The sequence below is a fragment of the Candida albicans genome, chromosome R (genome assembly GCF_000182965.3).
Source record: "Candida albicans SC5314 chromosome R, complete sequence".
Lineage (NCBI taxonomy): Eukaryota > Fungi > Ascomycota > Pichiomycetes > Serinales > Debaryomycetaceae > Candida > Candida albicans.
The window spans coordinates 2,043,572-2,065,523 of NC_032096.1; the positions used below are offsets into that span (position 1 = coordinate 2,043,572).

A 21,952-nucleotide genomic window follows, 5' to 3' on the forward strand; every position below is an offset into this window, starting at 1 on the left:
AAACAAATAAACAAATAAACAAATAAACCTATTAAATATACTTATATACATATACATATACATATATATATATATATATATCTTTTTGATGGTTCTTATTGTTTAGTTATTATCATTTCAATTTGCATTCTTTTCTCTTTCAATGTTTTAGTTTGAATCAGTAATTGTTGTTTAATTCCACGAATAATTTTATCTTGTTCCTTAATTTTAGTTTCAATAGATTCAATTTCACGTTCAATAAATTCAACTCTTTTTACAACATTTAAATAAGCTTCATCATGATCTTGTGGTAATAAAACTGGTCCAATTAATTTATAAATTCTATAACCTTGTTCATCACCTTCAAATTGTTCTCTAGTATCTTCTTCTGTGGGTTGTTGATTTAATTCATCAAATTCTTGTTTAACAATTAAACTCTCTTGATATTGAGTTTCTAATTGAGTTCTGAATGATACTAATTGATTGGATTTAATTTGATGTTGTGAATATTGAAGTGATAAAAGGTCAAGTTTCCGTTTAAGCAATTTAAATTCTTCAAGTTGTTCACGTGGTGTTGATGGTGGTGGTGGTTGATGAATATTAATCGAATTAATCGACATTATTTAAGGAATGAAGGAATAAAGTCTTTCTTTTTTAAAATTGAAATTAAAGAAAAAGAAAAAGAAAAAGAAAAAAAGTAATAACTATATTGGAAAGGAAAGGAAAGGAAAGATTTATGAATCGGTATATATATATATATATATAATTAGAAACAAAGTTTAAGGGATCGGGTGAAGAAGAAGAAAACAAAAAAAAAATCAATCGATTCAATAATTTAGTCGTGTCAAATTGCTCAAAATGAAAATAAAGCGACAAAAATTTCATCGTCACACGAAAAATTTGGCCAATAACTTCTTCTTCTTCTTCTTCCTTATTCTTCCATATTCTTCTTCCTTATTCTTCTATCTACCTCCCCCTCCCCCCCTCTCCCCATCCCCTATTCTTTTTGACCTCGTTAATACTTACTTGTAATAATTTATATCACCACCATTAACTCAACAATAACAACAATCAGCTAATACCAGTTAGGAACCCCTTCTTCTTCCTTCTTTTCTGTTTATTCTGTTTATTCTAAATTTAACTTAACTTAACTTAACTTAACTTAACTTAACCGACAATTATGTACAATTGGCAAAAAAAGAAAGAAGGATATATATATATATATATATGCAACACCTACTTACTTACCTACCAACTACTACTATTACAATGCTAATAAATTTTGCAAAAAGAAGGGAGGGGGACACTCAATGAGCCACTCCCCCCCCTCCCCTCCCCTCCACTCCCCCCTAATGGTGTATTCTATCCTTCTTTATTCTTTTTATTCGGGAAAAATATTATTATCATTTTCATTAATAATGATTTCTGTAACTTGAACTTTATATCTTCTATTATTATCACCTCCATATCCTTCCATTTCTTCATAATCATTGATATAAGTGTTGTTCGTTTCTTCTTCTTCTTCTTCTTCTTCTTCGGGTTCTTCTAATTCATCATTTGAATCAATTGAATCTATCAGCATAGCATCACTATTAATTTCATGATCATCATGTTGGTCATCCTCGTCATTGTGGAAAATAATTGAATTAGTATTTGATTCTTCCTTCTTCTCCTTATCAGTGTTGTTATTGTTGTTTTCATTTTCTTCCATATCTATATCCATACTAACAACTTCCTCCTCCTCCTCCTCCTCTTCCTCTTTGTTATCTTCCTCTTTCTTCTCCTTCTCTTCTTCATCTTCATCAATTATTGCATTGTCATTATCAATACTATTTCTTTTATCTTTATGATTATGGTTATTCTCAACAATACTGATAAGTCTAGGTCTCATAGGATGATAACTACTATGTCTTCTAAAACAATCACCCTCAACAACAACAACATCATCATCATCATGGTCATTTTGTACAATCATCTCAGACCCTTTCTTATTCTTATTCTTATTCTTCTTCTTATTCTCCTTTTCTTGTTGTTGTCTTTGTTGTTTCTTTAGTCTTAATAATCGTGTTTTTTCAATAGCCAAACTTCTCAGTTGTTGGAAAGGTGTAGCAAATAAATCTTGATTAAATATAAATCCTTGACATTCTTTTAATGAAATAATACTATACGCCGCGTTTCTCTTAGTTGTTGTGGTATAATAATAAGGACTTTCATAAACTTGGAAAATTTCATTTTGAATCATTGATTTTGATAAAAAAGAATTACGTCTATACCATGGAGATGAAGAATTAGCAAATGATGAATTTCTTCGTTTGATCATTTTTGGTTTTGGTCTAGCATTAGAAGAGGAAGTGGTGGTTGTGGTCGTCGTGGTCGTCGTGGTCGTCGTGGCCATGGTGGCCGTGGTGGTCGTGGTGGTTGATAAATTTGGTGATAAGGATTTACCGTGTCGATGATGGTTGCGATTTCTTATTGATGATTTTGATTTACGTCTAGGTTTGTTAGATAGGAAGGTGTTATTATTATTATTATTAGTGATAGGGCTATTATCAGTTGTTGTGGTTGTGGTTGTTAAGTGATTTTTTACCATGATATGATAATTATTATATATACTGATCTTACTTTTCCTATTAAAAGTTAAGAAATAAATTGGTTTATTGGTAATTAGTAACTAAAATAAAAGTTGAATAAAAAAAAAAAAAGGGGTGGGAGGGAATAAGAAGTTGTAGTAGTTGTATATGGGTATCGTTTAAGTCTTGTGATAATAAATGTAATGAGTAAAGAGTAAAGAGTAAAGTAAATAAGAAAATAAGAAAATAAAAAATGTAAATGTGTCTTATGCGAATTCTTTACTTTTACTTTATCTTCCTTGGTGTTTGTTTGTAGTAGTTGCTCTTATTGTTTGTTGTATAGGAGTAACTGTGTGTGTGTGTGTGTGTATGACACAATAATAAAACAGTACTCACTCACTCACATTAAGTAATTATGTGTCATCAGAATGATTCATTATCATCCCCTATTTCCTGCTCCTGCTTCTGCTCCTGTTCCACTTCCGCCCCCCCCCCCCCCCCCCCCGTTTCAAGTTTCAAATTTCAAACTTAAAATAAAATAAAATAAAAACGATGAAACATAAATCTGTTTATATATAATTAAGATTAAGATTAAACGACACGAGGAGGGGGGAAGGAGGGGATATAAGAAGGAAAATTGAATATTTTAAAAAACAATTAATTATAGGTACGAATTGTCTATTCATTTCAAAATAAAACTGTGGATATATCGTCTTCCTTAACTTTTTGGTATAGTTCCCTTCTCTCCTTTCCTTATCTTTCTATATATACTTTTTTTTAGTAAATGTCGCAAAAGACAATTTATTCTTGCTGTTTTGTGATTGTCGCAAAATTGGATTTTTTGAAATTAAATTTTAGAATCACGTGCAAGTGTCATAAAAAATTAACGATATCTATTCACACCAAGAAGAAACCAGAAACCAACTACAACTACAACACATACACACATACACATACATATATATATATAATAAAATCTACTGACCAAAGCATTGATCTAATATTAAAAATAAATTCATATACTCATTAAATTAAACATGTATATACAAGGTGGGGCCCAGTGTTTTACTTTGCCTTTTTTTTTTATTGTTGTTTCCAAAACAATAGAGTAATTATTCTCCCTTAAACGAAAGTTATTTTTGACCATTCTTGGTTAGTACTTTTAATATACCAATTATTGTTATTGATGTTAATGTTGATGTTGTTTCCATATATCCTATTATTTATTATTTAACCTTATCGCATATTCATTGTTTTTCCATTTCCCTTTAAATAAATAAATAAATTCAATTAAATCGTTTCTTTCTGTTTCTGTCATATCTCCCGAAATTGAGTTGAGTTGAGTTGAGTTGAGTTTCGTTACTAATATATTATCATTCTACTTTAATGTTATTCTGTTAATTTCTTTAGTAACGCTTTTAATCACATTGACTTGGTGGCTTTGGCTTTAGCTTTCTCTCTTGTAATAATAATCCATTACTTCGTTGTTTCAATTTCATCATAACGTATTGTAATCCCTCACGAGAATTTTTAATATTAGTGGAAAATTTTTGATGACTCCATTGTTCAATTTTTTGTTTAAACCCAAATAAATTTGAACTAAATTTCACTTTACTCTCCAAATTTGTCAATCCTCTTCCATCACCATTATCATTATCTTCTTGATGACCCGAATATTTAAGATATTCTTCAACACGAATAAATTTCCGATGATCAAGATTACTAGTATAAGAAATCAATGTTTTATCATGTCGATTAATTATAGTTTTTTCAATAATCCAAGAATTTAAACTATTACCTAATATTGGCTTAATAAAATTTGGTAATCGACCAGTTTTAACTATAAGTCTAGTAGTACATAATTGACCTTGATTATCAATATATGACTCAATAGTATCTATTGATAATACATGTTTAGCATATGGATTAGGATATCTATTAAAATAAGCTAAACTTGTAGTTTCAAAATCAAATTTAAATTGATGTTTATTTTCAAAATAAAGTACCATCAGGAATAGGAATAGAAATAGGATGCCTTTTAATCGTCAATTATAGAAGAGTGGGGGGAAGGAGGGAAAAAAAAAAGTATTTGTTGTGATGTTTAACTTCTTCTATGGGGGGAGGGGGAGGGAAATAGTCCACTTAAAGTGTAGGTATAGATGTAATTAGGGATATGATATGATATGATATGATAAGATTGATTCACTTATTTACCTCTTTCTTGAAAAAGTTTGAATAAATGAAGTTGGTAATAGAAATAAAAATTGTAAATTGTGAAAAAGAAAACTTGGACTTTGGAAAGGTGAAATTTTTTTTTCTCCTTCTTCTTTCTCCTTCTTCTTTCTCCTTCTTCTTTCTTCTTCTTGGTGGTGTATTCAAACAATCACCAGTTTTTTTTTTTTTTYTTTTTTTTTTTTCCGTTTCCAACCAATCTTAATTGCCGAGATTGTAATTATATATATATAGAGAAGGAAGGAAGAATCGGTATCGGTATCGGTATCAATTTACCACCACCGGATAAACTGGGGAATTAAAAATATTCCACTTTTCTTTTCTTTTCTTTACTTTACTTTTATGAGCTAGATTAAAATATTTTACTTTCAAGAAAAATGGAATCGTTTGTTAATGAGTAAAATTGAAAAGAGTAATTTTTTATGGGTAAAGCAAGCAAGCAAGCTATTGTAGAATTAATTTTTTTACATATGAAATTGTATCCAAAATTGATTGAAAAAAAAAAAAAAAAAAAAACAAAACTTATGAACATACTCCTTTATATTCACTAATATCTGATATTTTAAGATCTTGTAGTAAAATTTAGCCTAAATAGGTATAGTGACCTCCATTTTAAACTAAAGCATCAAAATAATAACATTTAAATTATAGAAAAACGAGCAACACATTTTTATATATTATATTTTACTGATATACTAAACACAGAAATTTCAGAAGTCATCAAAAGGACTGGGTGGCCAAGTTGGCTAAGGCGTGAGACTGTTATTTCAAGAATTTTCTACGACATCTCAAGATCGAGAGTTCGAGCCTCTCCCTGGTCGCTTTAATTTATATTTTTTTTCATTTTTTTACCAATTTAATTAAATTGATTAATACCTTCTTATTCTTTTTTTAGATCGGCCTTAAGAAGACTTATTGGTCTGCATATCAAGAGTATCATCAGACTGGCAAAATTAATAAAACATTCTATATTATATATACACCGAAAATATCGAAAGAAGAAAAGTAACATAGAAAAATCCCATTTATAACATTAATATCTCCTTCGCATAACTATTGCATTGACCTTGGTCCTCCCTCTTTTTTATTCATTTTTTTAATTAAACATTGATTAATAATTGTCTTGTCCTTATATTCTCATCCATCCATGCCATAAAAAAAACAAATTGTGGTATTCAATCAATCACTTAAAAATCAAACAAATAAACAAATAAATAAATAAACTCACAATCGATAAAAGAATCCAATGAATCTATTTTTTACCACTCTTTTTAATACCACCTCCAACTAATGGACCACCTTTTTTAGCTTTTTCAGCCATGGCTTTTTTAGCAGCAGCATCAGCTTTTTGTTTAGCTTTAAAAGCAGCATCATCTTCATCGAAATCTTGTTGTTTCTTTTTTGGTGCTTTTAATGGTTTAGCTTTACCTCCTTGACGTCCGGACATAGTAGAGAGATTGTTTGTTTAGATTGTTAACTGTTGTTGTTGTGGTGGTGGTGGCGGTGGTAGAAAAGAGATTTTAAGTGATGAATAACTTTGAATCACTTTCAAATAATTTTTTCTTTTTTCTTTCTTCTCCTCCTCCTCGCGGGAATACTGAGTGAGTGGATGGGTGAGTGAGTGAGTCGGTGGATAATAGTTAATAGAAGAAAAAATGCTATGCTTGCGCACACTACCTTTCTCTCTTTCTTTCTTTCTCTTTTTCATTTTAATCAATCATCAACAACAACACTCTCTTTAATTTCTATATTGCTCAACCTTCAATACTTTATATTATTTCGTAAACAACAATTACAACAACAACAACAACAACAACAACAACAACAACGCCCTACGCCCTATTCTCCTTTAAAAACTACTACAATGGGGATATTAACTACTCAAGATAAAGAAAAAGTTAAACGGGCTATTCCAAAAGCCAACAATAAAATAATCGATGCAACGGTGGCTCGATTATATATTGCTTATCCTGATCCTACTAAATGGGCTTATACAGGATTGGTAGGAGCAATTGCATTAGTTGATGATTTAGTAGGTCATACTTTTTTTTTAAAATTAGTCGATATTATTGGTCATAGAGGGGTTGTATGGGATCAAGAATTATATGTGAATTTTGAATATAATCAAGATCGGAAATATTTCCATACTTTTGAAATTGAAGAATGTTTTGTGGGATTATTATTTGAAGATACTAATGATGCTACTCATTTTTATAAACGAGTAACTACTCGACAAAAATATGGATCTAGTGCCACTGTGAAAAATAAAAGTGCTATTGCCTTGAAAGAAAGAATTGGATCAAATAAATCTTATGAAATTCCTGGTCCCAGAGGAGAATTTATGGATGTGAATACTGCTCAACGACAAAGAAGGGCTAAAGGAGTATTATATTATGATGATGTCCCACCACCAGAATGGAGATCATTATATGCTGAATTGGAAGCAGCAGGTATTACTGAAGATATGATTGCTGACAATCGACAATTTATTAAAGATTATATTTCTCAACAAGGTGGTCCTTTAGTTGGATTAGAACCTCCAATTCCAAGAAAATTTCAAAGAAAACATGAAATTGAACATTCGATGGCTATTGCTGAACCTTTAACAGTATCAATATCTTCATCATCGTCAAACACAACTTCAAAACACAAAAAAGCACCACCACCACCTCCGCCACCGCCACCGTCAGGACCAACATCCCAGCAACAACAACAACAACAACAACAATCAACTACAGTTGATCATCATTATCCACTGAATGAATCAAAAGAACCTTCTTATTCACCATCACCATCACCTACATCTACATCTACATCTACACCTGAACCGGAATCTCATGAAATAACACCAGCAAAACCAAGATTTAGATTACCTCCATCGACAGCTATTGCTCCCCCAGTAAGAAATACTTCACTACCACCTAATGGACCTCAATTTATTGACAAACCATTACCTAAAGTACCATTACCATTATCACCAGTATCTCCACAAGCACCAAATCATGCCTACCCAACAACAACAAATACAAATACAAATACAAATACACCATTCAACCATTCTGTCCATCAAGTTCCACCTCCTCCACCAGCAAGGGCAACACCACCAGCACCACCTCCACGAGCAAGAACTAATCAACTTGGATTACCACCCAGAAATACTCCTGGATTACCACCAAGAACTAATAATACACAACCACCACCTGCACCACCACCGAGAGCTTCAAGAGGTGCAGTTCCACCACCACCACCACCACCACCTAGAGCTACTAGAGCTCCAATGCAATTACAACTTCAAAGTTCACCACAAAGCTCACCCATATCACCACCAGCACAACAGCAACAGCAACAACAATATCCATCAATTCCACCAAGAGAGAATACCAGTGCTATTATATCATCACCACCACCAGCACCTCCATTACCTCAACAACCTAGACCTACAATTGCAACACCTCAACAACAACAACAACAATTACCTCAAGCAACAACCAGTTCAGTAGCCTCACCAGCACCTCCACTACCACCTCAAATGAATCAGACCACCCAACAGACACCAGCAACTACTACTACAACAACAACAACAACAACGCCATCTATACCAGCGCCTCCACCTCCACCACCAGCGCCACCAATGCCAGATATGTCAAATGACACAAGCACAAGCGCTAATACTGGCGGAGGAATTTCTGAAGCAACAGGTGACGCAGGAAGAGATGCTCTTTTGGCATCAATTAGAGGTGCTGGTATTGGAGTATTAAAGAAAACTGATAAATCTCAATTAGAAAAACCAAGTATATTATTACAAGAAGCAAAAGGTGAAACCCCTCAAATTAATTCAAATACAGGTACTAGCAGTAATGCACCACCTGCTACTTTAGCCGATGCACCACCTGCTACTTTAGCCGATGCACCACCTGCTACTTTAGCCGATGCATTAGCTTCTGCTTTGAATAAGAGGAAAGAAAAAGTTGCTCAAAGTGATGATGAAGAAGATGATGATTGGTAAAAAAAAAAAAAAAGAAAAAAGGTCAACTATGAAAAAAACGATTAACCAATAAAAAAATACGAAAATTAAGGATAGTTGCCGAGTGATTGAAATGTTGAATGTTTCGGATATTCAATCAAGATAAAATTATAAAGATGAAGTAACAAGTTTTGAACAATACATATATATATATATATATATATATATATACGCTTCATGGGAAGTATTGTCATTCTCTTTTTTTTTTTTTACTATTTTAAAGAACAAAGAAATCTTTGTTTGGTGTACTTAACTTTACTCTATATTCTTTTATATATATATACATACCAACCAAGGATTCAATTAACAATGGATTTTATGTATTCTTTTATCAATATCAATGAAAAGATGAATCCCAAATTTAAGTTGATATGAGATGAGATGAGATGAGATGGGAAGAAGTAAAATATCATAATAGACAATGAGTTAGTGGGCGAGAGATTAATGAAACCCAAAACGAAAACAAAAAAAAAATTCAATTCCAAATCTTAAATTTGCAGAAAACCTTTCATCATTCTATAGACCTACTAAACATCACATAATACAAATATATACATATTTATAATGACAAAACCTGAACTTAAAACTCAAAATGATTTGAAAAATTTGTTACAATCATTTAAACAAGCCACTGAATTTTGGATTCAAAGTATAAACATCAATAAATTTGATGAAATTAATGGCTTTACTACAACCACAATTGACAATCCACAACAAGAATTAATTAAATTGATTAAATTAATTAAAGCCCATACTACAAAAGTAGGGATTATTTTTAAACCAACAAATTTATTTAAAGATCCAAATGTTGCTTATAATACATTAGAAGAATTATCTGAAACTTTGGTATTAACAATTTCTATAATTAATCAACTTGAAAATGAACAACAAGAAGAAGAAGAAGCCGAAGCCAATAAAGAACAGAAGAAAATTTCTAAGATTTCAAAAATTTTTTATGATGAAATTATTGATCAAATAAAATTATTATTTTCATCGATAATTGAATTAAATCAAGAATTGATAATTATCATCAACAATGAAAATGAGAAAGACAAAACGAATGAAGATGGTGAAGATAATGACGACGACGACGATGCAGGAAGATTGATAAGTGTTGGGAAAATATGGTCAAATTGTGATTCATTAGATCAATTATTAAATGAAGGAGATTTAGGATTACTTACTACTAAAATTAAACAAAGTATATCATTACTTGATGATGGATTTGAAGAATTTGTAACTTGGGCTAATAATCCTGAAGAAATTGAAGATGATCCATTTGGATTCAGTGATGATGAAGAAGAAGAGGAGGAAGAAGAACAAGACGATGACAATGATAATGATTCACTTCATTCAATTATAGATACAAAAGAATTATCAGAATTTGCTAATAAATGGGTTAAAAAAATTGAATTAATTAAATTATTAATTTCATCATTTAAAAAATCATCATTACCACCACCATTGAAAGCAAATCCAAATTCAATTCTGGGTAATACAATTGATGAAATCAATAATTTACAATCAAATCTTGTTCAATTAATAGATAATTTCATTATTGATTTAATGATTGATAGAAATATTCATGATGATGAAATTATCAGGTATACTAATAGAATCATTAATCAAGCTATAAAATTAAGTGAATTAGCCATGATTATTTATAATCATCAACCTTTGACAAATTATGAAAAAAAATTGAAATGGTATGAAACATTTATTAATAAAATATCTCTATAAATTCGGATTTATAACCGTGTTTAGTTAATCATTTTTAGTTGTGGTGGTGGTGGTTGTTAATCCTAAATATTTAGCATGATGTTTAGCATGGTCTTCAACAAAGGAACTAATGAAAAAATACAGATGATCATAACCATCAACTAATCTTAAATCAATTTCACCTTTATAATTTGCTTCTTTAGCAGCTTTAACAAAATTTTCTGGTTTCAATTGATCAGCATAAAAATTATCATTTAAACCTTGATGAATTAAAATTGATGGTTGATAATCATTAGTAGTAGTATATTGTTTAATTAAATGTGTAGGATCATATTTATACCAATTCTGTTTATCATCATTCCCCAAATAATTACCAAAATTTTTTTCACCCCATTGAACAATACTTGGATTACTAATTGGAGCAAAAGCACTAATTGATTTATATTTTTTAGGTTGAGTTAAAAACCCAACTAAAGCACCCATACCACCCATTGAATGACCTGTAATTCCAATATTATTTTCAAAATCTAATTCAATAAATTGTTCACTCAATTTATCTAATAATTCTTTATGAATATATGAATACATTTGATAATTTTTATTCCATGGCGATTGAGTAGCATCAACATAAAACCCAGCACCAGTACCAAAATCCCATGAATCATCTTCTCCTTCAATTTTAGCTCCTCGAGGTGATGTATCGGGGAAAACAATGGCGAAACCATATTTACTGGCCCAATATTGGAAAAATGATTTTTCAGTAGCGTTTTGTGGAGTACAGGTTAATCCAGAAAGATAAATCAATACTGGGATTTTTTGTTTGGTGGTGGAGGTTGGATTAATTGGTGGTATGAATACATTAACATCCATTGGAGTTTTGGTTAATGCTGAATCATGAGATAATTTATGTAAAATACCCCCAAATTGAATGATAGTGGCATTTGTTTTAAATGACATAATGATTGGTTAAGCTATTAATGTCTAGTGAAGAAAAAAAAAAGTGATGTGAAAGGGTAAAATAAAATAGACAGATAAATAGATAGATAGACAGATAGATTCTAGTTTTTATATGATTAATGATTTGAAATGAAGTGAAGGGGGGGGGGAATTCCAGAAGCAATCGAAGTTTGTTGTTGGAAATTAGTTTTTTTTTCTATTTCCCCTGCTACTAGTTGGCTCCACGCAAATCTTAACTCCATTAGGAAATCATTTCCATTAGTGTAAGTAGTAGTAGTAGTAGTAGTAGTTACTCTTGATAAAAATGGCGCGGATTTAAAAAATTGCACCTCTTAACCTTCACAACAACATAGACAGATTGATCTCTCTCTTTCTCTCAAGAAATCCTGGAAATTGAATTAAGATCCAAACCAGTTTTGTCAACTATGAATTCAGACACACCCAATTGTTGAGTGGCTGTATTATTATCGTCTTTACAAACATTACAATACAACACAATACATTAACTAAACAAACAAACACTATATTTTAACAAAATCACCATTTTTTATGAGTTGTATCTTTTACTAAGAATTATTACACCAATTTCAAAATCACTGTTTATACTCTTGATCAGATTCACTCTTTATCGTTTTTAGACCTTGTGATATTGACTCTTCATTATCATTTACACTAACGATTTCATTTCATTAGTTTTTACCTCAGTAGATGTATCTCCCATCTCTTGATCTTGATTCTTGGCAATACTTCTAAATCCAATGACATTAATTGATCCCATTACAAATTGTGGATGGAAAAGCATAAAAATTATACAACAAATAGCAATCATTGCTGCATCTAATGTCATTATATATGCTTCATGAGTGATTAAATACCCTCTAAATCCTTGGGCCAATTCAACCACTCTATAAACACAACGAATATAAACTGCAATCACAGCTGATGTAATAGCTATAGCATAATAATTATACAATGGTCGACCTCGTAAATCTTGATAGCCAAGGTTATAATGTTTATCCAATACTTGAAGTTTATACTTATTGGCATCATCCCCATTCAATAATAATTTAATAAATGTAATCAAAGATTTCTTTTGATAATATGAACTTGGTTTGCTTTCATTGACTGATATATCACGGAAATAGATATTCCAACAGAATACAAACCAAAATGTTAAAAACACTGACATGGAAAACACTTGGAAAGCAATGCCAGCAATCATAGTATAAGTTCCAGAATCAACATTTTCATACCGTTGAGCCGCTATAGAAGTCATACCACCACCAACAGCTTGAACTACTAATGAAACCACATCACAAGTAATGAAAATATACGAATAATGTAATGGTTTTAACATTGAATATTGTCGACCATGAATAACTACCAATTGACCAAATAAAAAATAAATTCCTGCCATCAAGAAAACTGGTGATAATGTAAGAGTTATTAATTGTAATAAATAATAATCAAATTTTGTCATATCATCAAATGATAATACCCGACCTAAAAACCCTAAAAATTCTAATGCAGTACCACAAGTCCAAGATACATTAAACCACCAATATCGAGATTTAATCCACATTAAACAAGTCATGACAAAGGTTATAGCGAAAATCACTAAGAATAGGATATTAGCCACACGATTTAATTTTGGAATAGCATAAACATTCATTTCCCATGCCAAATCTAGAAGATTTTCTGTTGCTTGCCAAATGATTTGTATTGCTTGCGCTTGCGCTTGTATTTGCGCTTGTAATTGTACATCAGTGGCGGTGGCGGTGGCGGTGTTAATGTTAGTGGCAGTAGCGAGTACTTGTTGCGCAGAAATGATTGATAATGATGCCTGAGCACCACGGATTATTCGTGAGACACTAATATAATCAACTATATCAATGGTTGATCCCTTGGATGTTAATGTGTCGATGGCATTAGAGAGTTTTGATTGTAAAGCTGGAACATAAGTGGCAGCAATGGTTGATAATGTAGTTGAAGTTGGAGTAGTTGTAGGAGTCCATTCTGTGATTGATGCAAGATCCATAGTAGTAGTAGTAGTAGTAGTAGTAAGAGTGAACTTTGTTGAAAGAAAAGTTATATAAAACAAAGGACAACTATGAACTCATTACATGATTATATATAATAATTATACATAAGGTAGAATTAGAATTGGGCAACTATCGGATAACGGATCATATGCTGTTGTTGTTTTTGTTTAGGTTTTTGCAATGCCGCATGGTTTATTATACTATTTCTAGAGAATATCAGTAATTACCAAGGGATACTACCACCACCACCACCACACAAAGTGCAAAGTCCAACCCATTTGTGTAATTTGATATAGAATACCACCACCACCACTGCTGCTGCTGCTACTACTACTCCTGAAAAACTTTGAAACTCTCGGTAATAATAGTAATAAACTACTACTATTTAGCAAACCAATTAGGTGCTAAGCATTCCAGCTCCTCCTGGAATGAATGAATCATTTTCAAAAGAGAATGAATTAAGGATTATAGTAGTAGTTGTAGGGAGGTATCCCTGATTTTTTTTTTTTTGACGACGACGACAAAAGTTTCAGATGTTCACATACATATGTGAGAAATTCTTCTTGCATATCCCTGAAATCGGGGGAACAAGGAAGGAAGGGTTTTGGACCAAGAAGTTTTCTTTTTAGAGTTATTGAAACTAGTATTACTATTGGTTTACTACCACCACCACCACAACAACAACAACAACCAAAGATGAATAAAATATACTGTGTATAAATTGTATGGGCACGTCATGGTTGATGGGAAATATTGTATATCTTGAAGGGTTAATAAAATCATCAAAGAAAAGTATATCACCAGAGAAGTTGTTTATGGTTATTGTGGCTGTGTTGATACAAAGAAAACAACTTAAGATGTGTGATGTGATGTGAGGCATTTTCATAATATTCTGTTACATATAGCTAACTATTTATTAAGCTTTATTCTATAGGAATTTTCCCATTAACAACATCATCAACTATTATTATTCTCATTATTATTTATTACCTATAGGTAACACTAATTGCCATATTATTAATACCGTCTCTATCCTCTAACCTAACCTAACCTAACCTAACCTACCCCCCCCCTCAATTGTATATTATCATCATCTATAATAATAGCTTGTTTTGTTCAATGGTTTTGCCTATTACTTTGAGCAATATATTAATTACTATTTTGATATTTGATATTTCTCTTGTGCAAGAAGTAGCGAAACATCGAATGATATTATCATGCATAGCACACCACACCACAACAACAAAAATAGAAGTATAGCCTTTCTTGGTATACTTTTCAAAAATATAGTTACTAATTTCAGGGCATTTACAAACATAATTCCATAATTCCCCTAACACATATACATCCATATATCATATATGTGGGTGGCTTTATTTATTTATTTATTTTTTTCTTTTTTTTGCAACAATTAACGGGGGGGGGGGAATAAAAAGAAACAAACAAACGCCCCCTAAATTGTCCACCACTAAAATTAATTACTGAAATCAGATAAACTTTTTTTTCCCCCCTATTTTGTGTAAAAAAAAAAAAAACCTTAATTTTGCAAAAAAAGAATTTTAACTCATTGTACATTAAAAATTTGCAAGAAGTTTTTATTGGGTATTCTTTTAACTATATTATGTGATGATTGTTTTGGAAAAGTGAAAGACTATTCCAGATGTTTTCTTTTAGAATTGGTACTACCACTTTAATTCGTATAACTACTAGTACTAGTACTACAATTATTGACTGAGGGATGAGGTGGTTTTGTTTTGTTTGTGTGGGTTTGGAAATAGTATGCAAAAAGGGCAAGAGATCAGATTTTGGTAATTGGTGGTTGGTGGTTGGTGGTTGGTGATTTTTAAAATCTTTATTGATAGTGTTTATATCCCAACAATTGTAGAAAAAAAAAACAAAAAAAAAAAAAATTAGATTTTGTACAAACTTCAGGTAAAGTTGTATATTGTATTATAATCTGTATTAAATATAATTCGTCGTCATATTTATATTATAAGTAATCATAATAACTCACCTCTTTATTCATCAATTACACATATACAATCCTTAGCTTATCCAAGGATAAATACACTTAAAGCTGCTAACATCATGGCCCATAATGACCAACTTACACTTGTTAACACCCCACTATTAACTTTCATTGATTCGGTATCATTAGTAGTACCTTCAGTAGTAAAATTAATATTGATAGCATCAGCATTAGTTGTTAGTTTACCATCCCAACAATATTTTTCAAAACATTTTTTACATTGATCACTTTGTTCAAGACCTTGTCTTTCTTGTTGTCTTCTAATAATGGCACAACCAACACAAGCTTTCCATTCATTATCTAAAGTTAAATTCATTCTTGTTGCCACTTCAAATCCATTTTGAATAATGGCATTACGTTCTTTAGTTTCATATTTCATTTGGAACGTTGAAGTATTGGACCAATAAGAAAATGGACGATTAGCAGTATAAACTAAAAGTGGAATATCATAAACACTAGTTTTATTTTGAGTTGTTGTTAATGAAGTTAAATTTTTGGCATCACAACCAAAAAATGTTGGTTTGGCAGTTAAATTAGAATTAACAAATGTGGCCACATCAGGTACATATGGGAAACTAGTACCATTACTTTGATTCCCAAATTGTCTTTGGTATGATGCTACCATGGAGGCACCATTAGGCCAATATTGGTTTGTATCAGCCGAATTATCATAAGCGAAAATAACATCAACTTGACGTTGTTCTTGTAATAATGGATAAAGAGGGATATTTTGAAGATCTTCACCACCATCACAAAGATATAAAGTATCATTAGAAGCAATGGATTTCGATCCAGCAACATCACTATCTTTAAATGGATTAGGCTTATAAACAGCAATATCATTATCATCATTAGAAAGATCTTGTAAAATCGATGTAAGAAGTGATTTAATCGTTGATGATAATGATGTAGTATTAATTTGTAAAATGAATTGATTAAACAATGAAGAAGAAGTCCCCATGATAAATCCCGCATTATCAAACCCACCAATACATTTACCATTCAGTGATGGTTTACCATCTTTAACTTCGGTACCAAGATATTTGACTTGAGAAAATTGATAAACTGCAGGATCCCATGATCCCATTTCAAATGGATTAAATTCGAAAACAGTAGAATTGCCACTAATAACATAAGTCCCAGGAGTTCTACCATCAGCAACAACAATTGGGAATGGCATTTCATAATTTTTGAAAACATCGACATCTTGTAATGTTGACCAAGTTAATGCATCACCACCATCATCTAATCCAGGGAAAAATTGATGAGATAAAGCTCGACCCCAAGTATCAGTAATTGAAACATCAAATCCAGCATTTCTTTTATCATCTAAGGCATCAGAAATATTTTTATAATAATTATAAGTTTTTTTAATATTCCAACCACCAGGATTCATAATTGAATGACTTAAATCCCAAATTGAATCTTGATCTAATATATGTTGTACTGAAGTAAAATTATTATAAGCAATGGTACCTACCATCCAATTCCCTCCTGATAATCCAACTAAATAAGTCGATGCTTGTAATAACCCACCTAATCCTGATTCAAAACCACCTCTAGTTCTATTATCTAATGCGGCTAATTGTCCAGCTCCATTCAACATGGCACGATATCCACCACCAGAAAATGAAAGACCAATTTTAATCGAACGATTTAATCCATTAATAAATGATTCTGGATCAAAATCTGTCATATTAGCACTATTTAAAAATGAAATTAAATTTTCATTGGCAATTGGACTTCTACCTTTTAACCATTCTTGTTCTTGAGGTGAAAGTGAATCGGCATTTCTAGTTAATGATGAATTTGAAGGACATTGAATTTCTCCTGGTGCATAAGAATCAGTTGGGGACCAAGCTATTATTGGATTAGTATAAATTGATAGAAACAATACCACTATGATATTTAATAATTCCATGATTTGTGGAGTTAGTTAGTTAGTTAGTTAGTTTGTGTGTTTTGTTTTGTTTTGTTTTGTTTTGTTTTTTTGCAAAGATGTCCTCGGGTATTAATGGGGATGATGGGAGGAGGAGGATTTGTTTGGGTTTTTGTAGTTTTTTCTTTCTTTATTTCCAATAACACGAGAGAGAGAGAAGAGAGAGAGAATGAAAAAAAATAATAATGACGATAATTTTATTTTGTGTTGGGGGGGGGGGGCTTAGACTTCTTCTTCTTCTTCTCAACTTCTATTTTAGTCGACTAAATATTTTTTTTTTTTCTTTTCTTTTGGTCCCACCTTTGCTACCAATCCCCACCGTCCCACTACCACCACCACCACCATCCCATCCCATCCCACCAATTCCAACCAAGCCACCTCCTTCGAAGGTCATGTTTAAATACCCTAACCACCACCAACAATGTAATTTTTCTTATTGTTTAACTAATTCAAATTTCTTTCCGTGACTTCCATAACCTATTTCACAAGAGTCGTCTACTACTACCACTACCACTACTACTACTAGTATTACCACAACGCTCTTACTTTTTCTCTACAATTGTCCATTCACTCGCCAAGAACGTGACCCAACAACAATAATAGTAGTAAACCATTAATAAAGTTACAACTATTAATACTATTTTCATTTAATGCCAAATCTAATCTACTGTGGAATTAAATCTTATGATTTATCTGTAAATTTCTGTTTGTTAAAGCACGAAGTGTGTGTGTATGTATGTATCGGGTTGAAGTTTTAATCTCGGCAGAAAAAAAAAAAAAAAGGAAAACAAAAGAATCTGGAAACCATGATCATCATCATCACCATGATGTGATCTCAAGAAGAAAAAGAATTATTCCTTTACACTTATACTTGCATCAACAGATTTCAATAGATGTTATTTCTACAAATCTAAACTAATATGATTGAATGAATGTTGTGTTGATTTCATTCGGAAAGAATCTTTCTCTTTCTCTTTCTCTTTCTCTTTCTCTTTTTCTTTTTCTACGAATATATTAAATCCGTGTTTTTTTTTTATTAATATCCGAAAACGTGTAAAAGGAGAAGAAGAAAATGATAGAGGGTTCTTCCATAATAATAAATTACACAAAATCGGTTATACATTAGTTGTCCAGTTGATGAAGAAGATAATTGTTGGAAGTTCATGCCCACCACCATCAATGTTAACTACGACTACTACTACTACTACAAAAACAACAACAATAATAAGAAATACCCATTGAAGTTGATGTTATAGAAGATTAACGGCCTGATTTAAAAAAATAATTGAATATTGCATTCTTCAAGGATCGATCGAAGGATTTTTGACATGCTCTGTCTTTCTACACTAAATGAATACAATTTTTTTTTTTTTTTTTTTCTAGAAACAAGTTAAAGAGTTATAGTAATTGAGTGATGTTATAGGAGTTTGAGCTTGGTTTATGTGTCAATTTTAATTATTCATGAAATCAATCAATCACTAAAAGCAATCTATATGATCAAAATGATATCATTTAAAAATTGGTGATTGTCCCCTAGTGTTACCTTATTTTTTTTTTTTCTTAACCAACTTCAACACAAATTTTTTTCCATACATTTAAAAGAAAGAGTATTTCAATTGACAGAAGTATCATTAGCATCGTTTGACAGCTACACACAGTCACCAGTGGCAAAACCAACTGATAAACAAAATTGCTTGACATGATTGCTTTTTTTTTTAGTCACAAAATTCGAGGATATCTATCATAGGCCTCCTCCTCCCCCCTCCTCCTCATTTTTCATTTGGTTAAGAGTTATGAAATAATCAAAAATGGATCTTACAAAAAGATTGGTAGTGATTTAAACCTTGCCAATCTTTTCAATAAAAATATTTTAAACATATTTCCTAATGACACAATATAATTACTTATTATTAACCCATCACTACAGAACCTGGCCCATTTGATGCTTTGGCATAATGAAACCTCGTTTAATTTTTCATTCTTTGCTTATATGCAAAGGGGGAAAGAGAGAGAGAGAGAGAGAGAGAGAGAGAGGAGGGGGGGGCTGACCGAACAGTTCTAACATTGTTTCATTCCTCACCAAATCCTAACAAGTTGACAGACAGAATTATTTTTATATTATTTTGATATGATTGATTGAAGGGGTTTGTTTTGTTTTGTTAGATTTGATTTTCATTTTTCCGAGTGGGTGGGTGCATATATATATATATAATTTCTTTACTGAAATAGGAAAATAAAATAACGCCGCACCAACCAACCTTATTTAAGTAATAATCATATTTCCACAACCCACATACAACAACAACAACACGGATAAAAGCATTTCTTTTTCAAACTACGAAAATAAAGAAAGGGGAGGGGGGGAAGAATTCAAATATGATAGAGCTGTGTTTGATTACTAAAATATAAAAACACACACACATAGGTATATTGAAATATCCTTAATCTTACTACTATTTATAATTGCTACAATTTCTTTAACTTTTATTAAATACACACTGTTCTTTCTTTCCTCCCGCCCCCCCATTTTTCTTCACTATATTTTAAACACACCATGACAATACAATCATCAATTTCATCTTCAAATCAATCAATAACACCAAAAACTAAATTAACAAATCTTGAACTTGAACTTGAACTTGAACTTGAAGAAGAGGAAGGGGAAGAACAACCACAAGAAGTTCAAGAAATAAATTCAACTTCTTTTTCTTCTTCAATTACATTTGGATTATATGATGAATCAGATGGTGATAAAGCCTATTTAGCCAAATCTAAATTAATAGCTGAATCAATTCAATCAATAGGTTTTGGAAAATATCAAATTGGATTATTTTTTGTTGCTGGATTTGGTTGGTTAAGTGATAATGCTTGGCCTGTAGCTACAAGTTTAATATTACCTCGATTAAATGAAATTAATGGAGTTCATCCACCACCACCATCATCATCATCATCATCATCATCATCACCCAACAAGGGACCATATTTGATGTTGGCACAAAATTTAGGATTATTATTGGGAGCAGCATTTTGGTCAATATCATCAGATATAATTGGACGGAAATGGGCATTTAATTTAACATTTTTAATCACTGGTATTTGGGCAATTATTGGTGGTTCAAGTCCAAATTTTATAGCCCTTTGTTGTTTTGAAGCCTTTTGGAGTTTTGGCGTTGGTGGGAATTTATCAGTAGATTCAGCTATATTTCTTGAAGCATTACCAAGTTCATATCAATGGTTATTAACGGTTATGTCAGCATGGTGGGCCATTGGACAAATTGTGGTTAATCTTATTTCATGGGGATTAATTGCAAATTTTTCATGTCCAACAATAGACAACGACGTTGGTAGTGGTAGTGGTAGTGGTAATATTATATGTTATAAGGAAGATAATAAAGGTTGGAGATATTTTTTATTTACTATGGGAGGATTAACGTTACTTATGTTTTTCGCAAGATTTGCTTTTCAAATATTTGAATCACCTCGATATTATCTTGCAAGAGGTGATTCAATTAAAACTATTGAAACATTGGAAAAAATCGCTAAAATTAATGGGAAAACTTGTCCTATAACTATTAAAGATTTACAAGATATTGATGAATTGTATGATGAATCGGAATTAGAAAAAGAAACAGAAACAGAAACAGACACCACCACTACCACCACCAAAAAAAATAATAGATTGATTAAAGAAAAATTGAAAAAATATAATTTATCTCACGTTAGACAATGTTTTACAACATCGAAAAAAATGACATTATCAATAATATTAGTGGTTTGGTTATGGGGAGTTATAGGATTAGCATTCCCATTATATAATGCTTTTATACCAAGTTATTTAGAATCTCGAGGTGATGCCAATAAACCTTTAACCGTACATGAAACTTATCGAAACACATTAATAATATCAATTTTAGGTATCCCTGGCTCATTGATTGGTGGAATATTAGTTGAATTAAAAATAGGTCGCAAAGGAACATTATTTTTATCATTAATATTAACTGGGATATTTTTATTTGGATCAACAACGGCGAAAACTTCAAAAGCAAATTTGGCTTGGAATTGTATGTTTTCATTCATGTCAACGATTATGTATGGAGTATTGTATGCTTATACACCAGAGGTTTTTTATTCACAAATTAGAGGTACGGCAATAGGGTTAGCCGCTTCATTTAATCGTATTATGGGAGTATTTGCTCCTATAATTGCCATATATGCTGATTTAACCACTTCAGCCCCCATATTTGTCTCAGGAGCATTATTCATTTTTGCCGGAATCTTGAGTTTATGTTGTCCATATGAACCAAGGGGTAAACCAAGTTATTAAAGTGATAAATTGAGCACAGTTTCTGATCTAATGGGTGCAAAACAAAACAAAATAAAACAAAACAAAGCAAAAAACAAAAAACAAAAAACAAAAAAAAAAATACTGTTAGAGATAAAACTTACAACAACAACAACATG

General features: G+C 31.4%; 10 protein-coding genes and 1 non-coding gene across 11 annotated transcripts; 4 read left to right on the forward strand and 7 right to left on the reverse strand. All coding sequences in view use genetic code 12, as the record gives it.

Moving 5' to 3' along the window:
• Positions 1 to 95: 95 nt before the first annotated feature.
• On the reverse strand, positions 96 to 599 carry YKE2 (tubulin-binding prefolding complex subunit; the record flags this gene model as incomplete). Its single annotated transcript, XM_019475574.1, has 1 exon — positions 96 to 599. The coding sequence occupies one exon, from the start codon at positions 597 to 599 to the stop codon at positions 96 to 98; it is 504 nt and encodes a 167-aa protein (XP_019331119.1).
• A 761-nt stretch (positions 600 to 1,360) lies between these two features.
• CAALFM_CR09610CA (uncharacterized protein) lies at positions 1,361 to 2,569 on the reverse strand (the record flags this gene model as incomplete). Its single annotated transcript, XM_706208.1, has 1 exon — positions 1,361 to 2,569. The coding sequence occupies one exon, from the start codon at positions 2,567 to 2,569 to the stop codon at positions 1,361 to 1,363; it is 1,209 nt and encodes a 402-aa protein (XP_711300.1).
• Positions 2,570 to 3,967: 1,398 nt separating this feature from the next.
• On the reverse strand, positions 3,968 to 4,558 carry CAALFM_CR09620CA (uncharacterized protein; the record flags this gene model as incomplete). Its single annotated transcript, XM_443374.1, has 1 exon — positions 3,968 to 4,558. One exon carries the CDS (start codon positions 4,556 to 4,558, stop codon positions 3,968 to 3,970), a length of 591 nt encoding a protein of 196 aa, XP_443374.1.
• Positions 4,559 to 5,508: 950 nt separating this feature from the next.
• tN(GUU)4 lies at positions 5,509 to 5,602 on the forward strand. Its single transcript has 2 exons — positions 5,509 to 5,546; positions 5,567 to 5,602. It is a non-coding gene; the product is annotated as a tRNA-Asn (tRNA).
• Positions 5,603 to 6,033: 431 nt separating this feature from the next.
• On the reverse strand, positions 6,034 to 6,228 carry CAALFM_CR09640CA (uncharacterized protein; the record flags this gene model as incomplete). Its single annotated transcript, XM_019475575.1, has 1 exon — positions 6,034 to 6,228. One exon carries the CDS (start codon positions 6,226 to 6,228, stop codon positions 6,034 to 6,036), a length of 195 nt encoding a protein of 64 aa, XP_019331120.1.
• A 417-nt stretch (positions 6,229 to 6,645) lies between these two features.
• Positions 6,646 to 8,787, forward strand: WAL1 (actin-binding protein; the record flags this gene model as incomplete). Its single annotated transcript, XM_706207.2, has 1 exon — positions 6,646 to 8,787. The coding sequence occupies one exon, from the start codon at positions 6,646 to 6,648 to the stop codon at positions 8,785 to 8,787; it is 2,142 nt and encodes a 713-aa protein (XP_711299.2).
• A 582-nt stretch (positions 8,788 to 9,369) lies between these two features.
• On the forward strand, positions 9,370 to 10,545 carry CAALFM_CR09660WA (uncharacterized protein; the record flags this gene model as incomplete). The annotated part of the gene is made up of 1 exon (XM_706206.1): positions 9,370 to 10,545. One exon carries the CDS (start codon positions 9,370 to 9,372, stop codon positions 10,543 to 10,545), a length of 1,176 nt encoding a protein of 391 aa, XP_711298.1.
• Positions 10,546 to 10,569: 24 nt separating this feature from the next.
• CAALFM_CR09670CA (S-formylglutathione hydrolase) lies at positions 10,570 to 11,481 on the reverse strand (the record flags this gene model as incomplete). Its single annotated transcript, XM_706205.1, has 1 exon — positions 10,570 to 11,481. The coding sequence occupies one exon, from the start codon at positions 11,479 to 11,481 to the stop codon at positions 10,570 to 10,572; it is 912 nt and encodes a 303-aa protein (XP_711297.1).
• A 667-nt stretch (positions 11,482 to 12,148) lies between these two features.
• RTA4 (Rta4p) lies at positions 12,149 to 13,519 on the reverse strand (the record flags this gene model as incomplete). The annotated part of the gene is made up of 1 exon (XM_706204.1): positions 12,149 to 13,519. The coding sequence occupies one exon, from the start codon at positions 13,517 to 13,519 to the stop codon at positions 12,149 to 12,151; it is 1,371 nt and encodes a 456-aa protein (XP_711296.1).
• A 2,055-nt stretch (positions 13,520 to 15,574) lies between these two features.
• Positions 15,575 to 17,473, reverse strand: PLB3 (lysophospholipase; the record flags this gene model as incomplete). Its single annotated transcript, XM_706203.1, has 1 exon — positions 15,575 to 17,473. The coding sequence occupies one exon, from the start codon at positions 17,471 to 17,473 to the stop codon at positions 15,575 to 15,577; it is 1,899 nt and encodes a 632-aa protein (XP_711295.1).
• Positions 17,474 to 20,045: 2,572 nt separating this feature from the next.
• CAALFM_CR09700WA (uncharacterized protein) lies at positions 20,046 to 21,815 on the forward strand (the record flags this gene model as incomplete). The annotated part of the gene is made up of 1 exon (XM_706202.1): positions 20,046 to 21,815. One exon carries the CDS (start codon positions 20,046 to 20,048, stop codon positions 21,813 to 21,815), a length of 1,770 nt encoding a protein of 589 aa, XP_711294.1.
• Positions 21,816 to 21,952: the final 137 nt, after the last annotated feature.